The sequence below is a fragment of the Leptodactylus fuscus genome, chromosome 1 (genome assembly GCF_031893055.1).
Source record: "Leptodactylus fuscus isolate aLepFus1 chromosome 1, aLepFus1.hap2, whole genome shotgun sequence".
Taxonomy (NCBI): domain Eukaryota; kingdom Metazoa; phylum Chordata; class Amphibia; order Anura; family Leptodactylidae; genus Leptodactylus; species Leptodactylus fuscus.
The window spans coordinates 287139850-287152743 of record NC_134265.1 but is presented as its reverse complement, the minus strand read 5'-3'; the positions used below and the strand labels follow the sequence as shown (position 1 = coordinate 287152743).

The window sequence follows — 12894 nt, the reverse complement described above, 5'->3', positions numbered from 1 at the left end:
TAAATCAGCTTACGAGAATGCAGATGATGTTTAGCGGCCTTCTTGTTCAGTAGATCCAGTAATGCTTCTCTGTATGCTGTGAGCTCTTCCATAGAAGCAGTGGCCGAGGTTCGTTTATGTTGCCGTTCCAAGCGTGCAATATTATTCAACACGGAATCTAGCGCTTGTTGTTCGGTTTTCTTCGCTTTCGCCGCAATGGAGATAAGGACACCTCTAATATACGCCTTGTGTGCCTCCCATATCATTGGAGGGGCAACATCAGGTGTGGTGTTAGAAGTAAAGTAGTCCTTCAGATGCCGTTCAAGTGAGTCGAGATTCTCTGGCGAGTCAAGGAGCGATTCGTTGAGACGCCACGTCCATTGTCCTTTCGGAACTCGTTTAAGGCAGAGGGACAGTGATACAGGCGAATGGTCGGATACCGTGATGGAGCCAATCTTTGCCTCTGAGGTGAGGGGGAATAACTCTTTGGAGACGAATAAATAATCGATGCGGTGATAGGTTTTTGCTGTTGGAGAATAGAAGGTATAGTCTCGGTCTTTTGGATGATGCGAGCGCCAGGTGTCTATCAGATTCAGATCTTGAAGAGCTCTATGTATTGCACCAATCGATCTCTGGGAGAGAAGAGCTTTAGAGGTGGAAGAATCTAAGAGGCAGTTCAGGGCTACATTGAAGTCTCCGCCAAGGATCAAGTGTCCTTCTGTGAAAAGGCTAAGGGATTGCAGCGTGGCCACTAACCAGGATGTCTGGTTCTTGTTAGGTGCATATAGAGAGGCAAATGTGTACGGGATCGTTGCTATCGAGCCTTTTACAAAGAGCGCCCTGCCATCCGGGTCTGCATATTGTGTCTTACATATAAATGGCACATTCGTGTAAAATAAAATAGAGACTCCCTTCGAGGCTGAGGTGGGGTGGGTGCTGTGGAAACATTGGGAGAAGGACTTCACCGGTAGGTAGGGGATCTTGGTCCCCTTGAAGTGAGTTTCTTGGAGGAACGCTACGTCCGTTTTCCATTTACGGAGCAGACTCAGCACCGAATGTCGCTTGTTCGGGGAGTTGAAACCGTTTACGTTGAGTGTGACACAGCGTAAAAGAGCATCAATCTGTGAGGTAGGTATAGCCATCGTCACTATAAAAAGATAAACGGAACCTGAGATACAATAGAAGAGGCTTGGGAAGTGACTGAAGTGGAAGTGAGAGGGGGAAGGAAATGCAAGAGAAAATGCAATATATATTAACAACAAACTACGTAGTCTCTTACAATATAGGTTGATTAATAGCAGTAATACGATATAGATAAATACGTGTACGTAAGGGACACTAAATGTCCACGCCCTTATGGTAAACTAAAGACAGCTACATGAAGAACATGGTCAAGGTATGCGTAAGAGTATTGAGAGCGTGAGGCAACGCTCAGGGGACCCCGCACATGGATCCAAATCAATGTGGAGCTGAAGTAAGAGGAGTTCGAACAAACATGTAACTGTAGCAAACTAAGTCAGGATCAGGATAGTACAATCGTGCGGGTACCCCGGAGGTTACCGTCTAGCTCGGATTGCAGTGAAATAACAATAAAACAGTATTTAAACAGCAACAAGTATCCTGTAAGACAGAAAGATAATACAATAAACCAGTGTCATTGCAGCCCCTCTCACTGGTCAGAGTCCTGCAAGCGTGCATGCTGTTTTTTAGCTCTTGGAGACTTATAACGACCAGGGGTGTGAGGCGGGTCACCAGCAGTAAACATCTGGTCAGGATCTTGGTCCCCCGGAAAAGGCAACCAGGAGGGGACTTGTATAGGTGGTACGCCTAGCACTGCCCAGATAGGATCCAAGTCCTTGGGTGTAAAAACATTATATCTCCTGCCATTCTTTAGGATAGATAGACCAAACGGGAACAACCATGCATATTGGATGTTACGTGCTTTCAGAACGTCTAGTAGAGGACGTAGCATTCGCCTTTTTTGCAACGTGACAGGCGAAAGGTCCTGAAAGATTTGCAATTGTGCTCCATCATATGACAAGTCTTTCTTATCCCTGGCTGACTTCAGTATTTCTGAGGTGTGAGCTGAGGAGGTGAGACCACAAATTACATCCCTAGGAGGATCTCTATCATCAGGTCGAGGTCTGATTGCTCTATGTACTCTCTCGATATCTATCTTCCCAGCCCTCTCCTCGCCAAGAAGTGATTTGAAAACAGAGCTAACTATCTCCTGTAGAGACTCAGGAGGGTATTTTTCAGGGATCCCCCTAATACGAACATTCCTTCGTCTATTCCTGTTTTCAAGATCCTCCAGAAGTAAATATGTTTTATTAAAGTGTTCAGAATGAGCATCTACTTTATGAGTTAAGGCGGAGGCGGCTTTCTGCGACTTCGTCTGTTTCACCTCCAGGGTGTCAACTCTTTTACCCAGAGCTTTCATGTCAGTGCGAAGTTCTGCGATTTCTGAGAGTACAGGGACTAGCGCGTGAGATAGGGCTTCCTTCAAAAATCCCTGAGTTATAACTGTGGAATCACTATTCTGGTCTAGGGACTCATCCTCCGAGTCAGGAGCACATGCCTCTGAGGTGGTGCTTTGTGAGGGCTGCGCCTTGTGGGGTAGAATAGCGCGCGCAGCGTTCTGTTTTTTCAAAAACTTCTGCATGTCAGCCGTAGGAACAGGGGACTTCAGTTGTGATGAAGGGTCAGAGGGCCTGTCCTTCCCAATCTTAACCATGTCAAAATGCAGCAGACTAATAAACCGTGGAGTAGTGTCCCAGTGTAGAGTTAGAAGCACATGTTATGCAGCAGTGGAGTGCAGTCAACTTGAGGGTTAATGTCCAAAAAGAAAGGTACTGTCCCTGAAGAAGTACACCAGAGTTGGAGGGGAGACAACGTAGGTGCTGGAGGGAGGATGAGGGAAGGAAGGGTGTCCAGAGGGTGAGACCAGGTAGTATGAGGAGCTTCCCTGATGTTTGTGTAGATGCTCAGCACTCTACTACCTGGGCCCTACTAGTCACTTCTTAGATGGAGGGAAATGGCGGAGTAAGGGGGAGGGGTGGGAAAGACGGCACACGGAGAGAAGGAGAGAGAGGGCTGGTACACTTAGCTGCAGGCAGGTGATGATGTTCCCTCCGGAGTATCCCGGTGTACTGAGGAGAAAGATCCACCCTGTTGAGGCAGGCTGCCGAGATGCGGTGGTGGAGAGCTCTACCGTAGGAGAAGCAGGAAGGCAGGAAGGGTCCGGCGCTTGTAAGGATCCAACACCCGTAGCAGCGATAAGGCCTCGCCGGAAGTAAGTGTCCGCGGCAAGGCGTCCGAGGCGGGTCGGGTAGCGAGACTCCACAGACCGCAATGTCAAGCCGGGTGCAGTCGTGAGAAACCAGCGTATGTGCCGCAGGAAAGGTAAGTCTCTCTCAGCAGGCGAGTGAGCACGGGAGCGGATGTGGGTAGTGCAGCTCAGTCTGTAAGATGGCGGGCGGCTCCAAGAAGCGTGGTAGGCCGCACAACGGAGTTACCACTTCTTGGGGATGGATCTCTCAAAATCACTCCAGAGTGAGCCAACAGGGGTTGGGGGGAAATCCCTTCTAGTAGGTCTAATGAAAAGTGGCACCAGAGAGGCAGATGGATGTAGATTTCTCGCCAGTTTTGGCGGAGCTCCTGAGGAGAACGTCTGGTCGCCTCAACGGTTAAGCCACGCCCCCCCAGGTATAAATCATGTCTGAGATCCACTGTTCTGTGACAGATGCACAAGTTTTTAGGCTCCTGTGGGTTAGTGTCACTCAAGCTACCCACCATCTTCAAATACTGTAGTCTGTGCTTTATATACAGAAAGCTTCTGACCTAAGATCTGATGGGTGAAAAGCAGGTCGGAAGCTAAAACACCCTCAAAACTTTTAGTGTGTGCCTGCCACAGGTGCCCCCATATTCAGAAGGTTATGCTTGGCTATGCACGCCAGTTTTTCTTCCACACTCGAGAACAGGAGCAAGTTCTGTCACATGATGGACACCACTGTGTCTGTAGGGGGTACTTAGCATGAAAGGATAGAGAAACACTGGTCTATCGGTATCTTAGGTAGTTAAAGAGGACCTTTCATGAGTTGGGGTACATGTGGTTTTATATACCGCTGGAAAGCCGACTGCGCTGAATTCAGCACACTGTCGGATTTCCTGATCTGTGCCCCAGGTCAAGAGCTATCGGTGCCAGTACCATAGCTCTTCACCGTCAGAAAGGTGTTCCTGACAGTCAGTCAGAAATGCCTTTCCTCACAGCAGCACCTATAGCACTGTACTGTGTGAGCGGGGAGGAACGCCTCCCAGGTCTCACATTACAGCGCTATAGGCATTGCTGTGAAGAGGGTTGTTTCTGACTGTCAGAAACACCCTTCTGACGGTGAAGAGCTATGGTACTGGCACCGATAGCTCTTCACCTGGGGCACAGATCGTGAAAGCCGACAGTGCGCTGAATTCAGCGCACTGTCTGCTTTCCAGAGGTATATAAAACCTCATGTGCCCCAACTCACGAAAGGTCCTCTTTAACAAAGTAACTACTGGTGATCACACATTGTTTGAATAGCCAGTCATGTATCTATTCGGTTCTGGGTTGTTACTGCGTATGTGGTATGTAACATTAACATATATATACGAGTTAGAGCAACGTACCTGGGAGTGCTGAAATGGACCACATCACCCCGACTCACCTCTTGGTTAGAAAGGCGGTTTCTCCAGAAACATCCGCCGAAGAAACCTCTATCATCCTTCTACTCCAACCTGATACAAGAACGGGAATCGACACTCTTATCATATACTAGCAGGAGGACCCGGCTTCGCACGGCTATATTTCATTTTTTGTTTGTGTAGTGGCCCCGTAAGAATTGTTTAGTTTTGCATTGGTGAATTTTTTATATCGTTTGCGCGTGTATCCATAAGTGTCATGTGATCATGTGTATCACATTTTGGGTATTAAAAAACCTGCGATTAGTTGTTATGGAGATCTGGAGTACAGCTGTATGAATGTGACATTGTGTAACAGTGTCATCCATAGTGCCCTGCCCCTTTAAAGCTGACATAAAGCAGTGAAGAAAATGGCTGGGTTGCTATGGAAACCTGGAGTAAAAATCTAATATGTGATACTCTGTGCAGAGCCATGAATCTAATCCTCCAGCGTGTGGTATTGTGTTCTGAGGCATGTATCTAATCCTCTGGCATCTGGTACTGTGTGTACACGCGTGTATCTTATCCTCTGGTGTGTGGTACTGTGTACAGAGGCGCGTATCTAATCCTCTCTTGTGTGGAATTGTGTGAAGACACGTGTATTTAATCCTCTGGCGCTTGGCATTGTGTGCATATGTCTGTATTGAATCCTCCAGCGTGTGGTACTGTGTCAAGACGTGCGTATGTAATCCTCCAGCTTGTGCTACTGTGTGCAGTCGCGCTTATCTAATCCTCTGGTGTGTGATACTATGTGCTGACTTACTGTATCTAATCCTCCAGCATGTGGTACTATGTGCAGATGCGCGTATCTAATCCTCCGTCGTGTGGTATTCTGTGCTGGTGCCCGTATCTAACCCTCCCCGTGTGGTGTTGTGTGCAGTAGCATGTATCTAGTCCTCCATCATGTGGTATTGTGTGAAGAGGTGCATATCTACTCCTCCGGCATACACCTGTATCTAATCCTCCGGCGTGTAGAACTGTGTGCAGATGCGCGTATCTGATCCTCCGGCGTGTGTAATTGTGTGCAGACGTGCATATCTAATCCTTCAACATGTGGTATTGTGTAAAGACGTGCGTATCTAATCCTCCGGCGTGTGGAACTGTGCGCAGATGTGTGTAACTAATCCTGCGGCGTGTGGAACTGTGTATAGACGCATGTACCTAATCCTCTGGCGTGTGGAATTGTGTGCAGTGACGCGTATCTAATCCTCTGGCGTCTGATACTGTGTTCTGACCTGTGTATCTAATCCTCCAACGTGTGGTACTGTGTACAGATGCACGTATCTAATCCTCTGGCATGTGGAACTGTGTGCAGACGCGTGTATCTAATCCTTCGACTTGTGGAATTGTGTGTAGACGCGCATATTTAATCCTCTGGCGTGGGAAACTGTGTGCAGACGTACGTATCTAATCCTCTGGCGTGTGATACTTGGTGATGACTTGTGTATCTAATACTCTAAAGTGTATCTCAGTTTGGATATCAGTGTTGGATTGTACATGTAGAGTGACCGTTTGTATTGCAGTTGGAATATGAGTGAAAGACTTGCAGGTTTATATTGGTTAATGGGGGGGTCAGGGTTTTGGGAAAGCTGTATCTCTGGAACGGTACGTCCAAGCGGGTTGGGGCCTCGTCTTAAACCTTCCCGGACACTTGAAGTATCTGTGTGCAAAATTTGGTGAAGATCGGTTCAGTCGTTTGGTCGCGCATAAAGAACAGACAGACAGACAGAAATTCATTTTTATAATATAGAGAGATATGAGCCTGGGGAAAGGAACTACACATTTCACTGTCACCAACTGAAATTTCTTCTATATTTTGGCATTCCATGGGCCCCTCTATACGCTTTCTGGAGGCTACCTATAAACTGCACATATACATACCTACTCTCCAGATGTCTCACCCCAGTATTGGCACTGTACAAACAAGGCCACAGGCATGTATCACCATTTATGGTGGGAAAGTGGGACAATTAAGCCCTACTGGGATCAGGTCCAACAAAGACTGACCCACATCAGTATTTCTCTGCCCTCCCCGGCATGACTTTAAATATATGCCTGCCTTTTCCCCTAAGTCATGTAAATTTAATAGCCATAACGTAAACATTATGGCTTCAATTGATTTCAGCAGACAAGGCCCTTATCCTTCTCTATTGGGCCTTAGATTCTCCTCCCACAATATCCTATTATCTCTGGAAAGTCTCCTAGATTTCTAGCCTGAAAGAGCTCACATATTTGGAGCTTCATACTTACTCTAAGTACTCACAAGTGTAGGCACCGTTGGTTTCTTTCACCCAAGACCCTGTCTGGTTACATTTATGGGTTGAGACCACTCCTCCCCCCTTGAGTATTAAAGGACACACCATGACTATTTCTCCATTGTTGAATGTGTTGACTTTGCTTCCCTTGACTTTCCCCAAATATATATCTACAATACATGTACAGTACAATACATATTATCCTCATTCAGCAATTGTTATCAGAACAACATCAAGTAGCAGATGGAAGACCCTGATGGATTTTAGGCCTAAAACCTCCCCATAGAGTATAGTTCAAGTCTTTATGGAAGATCTCTAATTCTAGGAGAATTTGTGAATGGTTCTTCCCCAGACTAAAAGGATAGTATGATAATTTAAGTGAAGCGGGTAAAGATTTTGTAGAAATCTAATGATAGGGGCTCTATTCTAGGGAAGTTTTATATGATGTTAGTTTTACATTTTAGAACTGCCATCTTGTTCTTTTCAATACTGTGAAATTGCAACTTTTTCTGTTTTACCAAAATGTAGGAGTGACCGGAAAGAACACGTATTAAAAGAAAAGAAACATCAAGAAAAGCTTGAGAGACAGAAACTAAAGACACTGCAAGCCGAAAAGGAGGATCAGGAGAAAAGGGCTATGGAACAATATGAGCAATGGCTGGTAAGATACTGTCTAGTCTATGTACAATGTATCTGTACATATCTAATTTTCTTTTAATTTTTTCCTTATCTTTTTTCCCTATACATTTAATTTTCTCCTGTTCTGTTTCCTTTCTAAAAGTATGTCTTAGTACATTATATTACCTAAAAAAGCAAAAATGAATGTCCCGGGATATCTACTTATTCTACATTACTTTGTTGAGTTGTCTCTAATATCTCTATATTCCTTCAGGTGGTTTGGAGTCTGTATACATTTTAATTTATGTGGGAATTATCTTATATAAAATGTTTAAGAGTTTTAAAAGCTGGAAAATAGGGGCTAGGGAGAAGGTCAGTATTAGGCTAAGGCTCCCCCATTATACAAATACTAGCAAAGTAAATGAGATTTCATTATTCTCATCCACACGTTGCACAAAGGCAAAGCTGCTTTATCAAAAACATGTGCGATATTAAAAAACACATCATGTTCATTTCACCTGCCGAATCACAAGCATTTTCACTATGTATTTATATCCTACTAATCCTCCTACTATACTAATACTAATATATTATATTAGTGTGTTTGGATGTTTGTTCCTGAATCACGCAAAAACGGCTGAACTGATATGAATGCAATTTGGCACATAGATAGATTGTAACCTCGATTAAAATATATGCTACTTTTTATCCCGGTAAATGACATGGCTTCGCGACTGTTATGAATTTATGTTCACATACTATATTAAACTGCTCCTGCAGCCGCAAACAATGAGAACTATGAAGGTAGCCAGAGGTCACACAGTTCTCCTCAAGCGGAGCTGAGGGAGATCATCGACACCAACAACATATGCATTATATGGCATTGCAGCGAGGTGCTGAGATTCCGGAACAATTACAGGCACGGTGCGAAGAACAACAAGATTAACGCCAACAACACACTCATTATATGGCGTCCCAGTTAGTTGCTGAGATGCCACAACAATCACGGGCACAGCACGAGGAACAAGTTCAGCGGCAGGCCAGCTTGAAAGTTGCCGAAACGCTGGAGCATGCGGATCATTAACACCAATAACATGCTCATTATATGACTTCCCAGTGAGCTGCTGAGATGTCAGAACAATCATGGGCACAGTGCCAGGAGTGAGTTCAGTGGCAGGCCAGCTTGACAGCTGCCGAAATGCCGGAGCAAGCAGATCACCAATGCCAACAACACGGTCATTATATTGCGTCCCAGCGAGCTGCTGAGATGCCAGAACAATCACAGGCATGGTGCGAGGAACAAGTTCAGCAGCAGGTCAGCTTAACAGCTGCCGAACGCCGCGGCAGGCAAATCATCGACGGCAACAATTTGCTAAATATAAGCGGATCATAGACGCCAAAAACCCGCAGACAAAGTTGCAGGCAGAGGCTAGTATATATATAGAGAGAGAGAGAGAGAGGAAGAAAAACAGCATAGAAAAATTCAGCAAAAACTTGCAATGTGTATTTGCTGTAGTTTTTTCTGCAGCGTTTTGTAGTTGCATTTCGCTACATGGGACCGTAGCCAATGGACAGCTTCATTTTGTGGCACTTTTGCAGACATTTATCTATTTTTCTCGTTGTTGCTAACTCAGCAGTTTATCTAAGGTTAGACATAACCTCCTCTGTATTATGCCATGCTAGTCTCCATGTTTTTCATGTTAACTTATGAAGTAAAATAGTTCTTGTAATTACTGTAGCATTATATGAGAAAACACAGATATATAGAATGTGGATTCATTGGGAAAACAGGTAGTAAATGCTATCGTACACTATACCACCATTTTGATGGTACACAAGGAAATGTATTATTCTGCTATATCCTCATATACTCCTATTCACAAAATAACTTCTAATTCTAACAGAAGTGATGCAAATCTAGAGAAGAAAAGCCAATGAAAACTACAATCCCCCCTGGCATTGCTGGGCATTGTAAAGGTTGCAGACTATTTTATAGCAATCTGTTCTCTGTGCTTCACACTTTGTTGACAAATCTAAAAGCAACTTTGGACATATCTGGTGCAATCCAAGTCACGGTTATAATGTTACAGCCAAAGTATCCTGGCTTACAATGATATAAACATCTGACTAAGGAGCTTTCATGTTTGTTATAAAACAGACACCTTTTTGCAGTCTCTTCCTCCATGGTCAGCTTGTCTTTATTATTGTTATAAAATATAAGTTTATGTTTTCATCTGAATTGTTACTAAATGGTCAGTGTTACCAGTATGGTAGACCCTAAATATATGTAGAGTTGGGCACCCTGCACGTCCTTAAAGTCGTTGTGCCATTACGTACATTTATCCCCTATGCAGAGTCTGCAGATAGGCTCAGACAAACAATCTGCCATACCAGCCAGAGGAGGTCCATGCAGTTTCTTAGGGCCCACCTCCTGATTCCCCTGTTTTTCCACTGCTATTGCCCCTAGTGGACTGCAGACTGTGTTTCTACACTCCAACTACAACCTGCAGGGAACTGAGAGAGTCAATAAGTGATTGCCCAGATCAGCCCGAGGAGGGTAGGTTGTCATTTAAAGTACTATATTACATGTGAATGGGGGCTTGGGCAGCGGCTGGAATGACAGGAGTTGTGGTGTGTTTTTGTTTTTTTTGTTTTTTAGGGGGAGTGGTGACTGTTGGAATGACCAAGACTGGGAGGGAAGTACTGACATGACTTCTGTACTAGGGACTGATTTGATCAGAAATGATATGATTTCTTTAGGGGCTGATTATCCTACCAGCACTAGTAGAGCTCATATCAGCCCTTACAGAAAGCACATGTGTCCACCGAGGCCATATCAGCCCCTAAATCAAATATCAACCCTTTTTGTAGGCGCTAGGGTAATCTCTGCCCACTGGTTAAGCATGTAGGAGTTAACATGTCCTCTGTACAACATGTTATGACCTCTTTAGGGGCTATTAGAGGCTGACCATATGATATTTCTAGGTATTAGGCTGGATATTCACGTGGTGGTAGTGTACTTGCCACAAATCATCTGTACTTGCTGCAGATCCTTAGGGTCCATTCACACGGAGGAAAATGGTGAGGAATTTGGTATGGAATTTCAACGCTGAAAAAAAAGCCTCCCATTGATTTTAGAGGGCTCAGCGGAAAAAAAAGCTAGCAGAACCCATTTAAATTAATGGGAGGCTTTTTTTTTCAGCGCTGAAATTCCACACCAAATTCCTCACCATTTTCCTCCATGTGAATGGACCCTAAGGAAACCACATGCATCTTTGTTGTGTGGTTCTCAGCTGGGCAGAACACTACTGCATTACAAGTACAAAACCCACCCTGGAGTCAGTGATGCAAAGCAATAGCTTACAATCTGTTACACACCCTGGTGGTCTCAATCATAAGTGTCCACTGTCAAAATCATTGACACCTAACACAAAGGAGAAACTGTAATGATAACAACAGCCTTACATTTTAAGTGCATCATCCATGGCTGGCTATATAGGTTGAAGAACCTGTGTTTACATCATGGTCACTTGAACATGAGTGCAAAGGTCCTTCCCACAGGATTTGGGCTAATCTTTGCCCTCTGCTTGTACTGATCAGTGCTTTATATCAGTAACCAGGACAAGGTAAACCCATTTATGCTGTTGCAGGTCCAGTTAGTGAACATACCTTGCCTGTGCAATTTTGCTTCTGAGAAATTCAACTTTTATTCTGTATAAAAATGAGCAGTTTGGTGCACTAAGGGAGAGAGACGACATCTGCCGAAGCACTGTTTTATTTTGTGGTTGCAAATCATTGTCCCAAAGGAAATGGGTGCTCCAGCAGGTGTGGCCCCGCCCTAAGTGCACCAAACAGCTCATTTGCATTTGAAATTCGATTTGAATTTCTCAGCAGCAAGATTTCACATTAACGCAAGAAAGTTATGTTCACCATTTGCTTTCATGGTGTGGCCTGGGATGCACAGTATGAAGAGCTGCAGCGTATGATAAGACTGTATGGCGGTATAGTTGGCTACTTGTGTGGCGGTAACATACACTTTTCTCAGACTAAGGGATAGTTCACATCTGCATTCGGTCCGCATGGGGACTACCGAATGCATTTGCAAGCGGTGTGCAGTGAAAGCACACGGACCCCCAGTTGAGATTGACCCCCATGCAGATTTCTCCGAATGGAATACCAACGCAGATGTGAACGTGGCCTTTGAATGTGACGCCTGTCCCTGACTCTTTGATTACTTACTTGGTTCACGTTTGTTTTTCACTCATGTGCCAGTGACATGCTTTACATGTTTACGGGAGCTTTGAGGAACTTAAACAAATGAAGTAAAATTAGTTGCCGTGCGAGCTACTACCGTATTTTCCGGACTATAAGGCGCACATAAAAACCTACGATTTCCTCAGAAATCGTAAGTGCGGCTTATAGTCCGGTGCGCCTTATATATGGATGGAAGCGGCGGCAAAGTCTGCGTGCCGCTTACATACATACATAAAAGGCACCGTAAGGGTGCATTAACACTACGGAACGCCGGCGTGTATCACAGCCGTACACGCCGGCATTACAGCAGGGCTGCCGGACACTTCCCATTCATTTCTATGGGAGCCGGCATGCGAGCGCTCCCCATAGAAATGAATGGACAGACACTTCCCATTCATTTCTATGGGAGCCGGCATGCGAGCGCTCCCTATAGAAATGAATGGAAAAAAGCAGTCCATTCATTTCTATGGGGAGCGCTGGCATGCCGGCTCCCATAGAAATGAATGGGAAGTGTCCGGCAGCCCTGCTGTCACGCCGGCCTGAAACAGAACGTGAAACTTACCGGGTGGGCGGGCATTCAGGCCTCCTCTTCCTCCGATGTCCTGACCACTTCCTCCGGCGCTCGCGATCTGATAATGGCCTGGGCGCATGCGCAATATCATAATGCTTCTACTACTGCGCATGCGCCCAGGCCATTATCAGTTAGCGAGCGGCGGAGGAGGAGGACGGAACATCGGAGGAAGAGGAGGCCTGAATGCCCGCCCACCCTGCACCACTCGGTAAGTTTCACATTCTGTTTCAGGCTTTTATTTTAAAACGGGGGGGGGGGTAGTTTAATCTAACTTCTACGGTTGGGCTCTATCAGCATGATTTTGCTGATAGAGCCCCTCCTCGCCTGCCGAGCGCTTCCAATAGAAGCGGCTGGCACGCGGGGGGTTAAGCGGCCGCTGGCAAAGTCTGCCTGCCGCCGCTTTCAATAACATATAATGCGCACCGGACTGCGGCTTATAGTCCGGTGCGCCTTATATATGAACCGAGACGGACTATAAGGCGCTCATGGGCAATGCGGCTTATAGTC

At 45.4% G+C, this 12894-nt stretch overlaps 1 protein-coding gene across 3 annotated transcripts in view; it reads left to right on the top strand.

The window, feature by feature from the left end:
• Positions 1-12894, top strand: part of MAP9 (microtubule associated protein 9) — an 80598-nt gene that overhangs the window by 67287 nt on the left and 417 nt on the right. For all 3 annotated transcript variants that reach the window (XM_075257435.1, XM_075257429.1, XM_075257444.1), the window contains exon 13: positions 7473-7605. In XM_075257435.1, coding sequence (XP_075113536.1) covers positions 7473-7605 — 133 coding nt within the window. The remainder of the gene's footprint in view (positions 1-7472; positions 7606-12894) is intronic.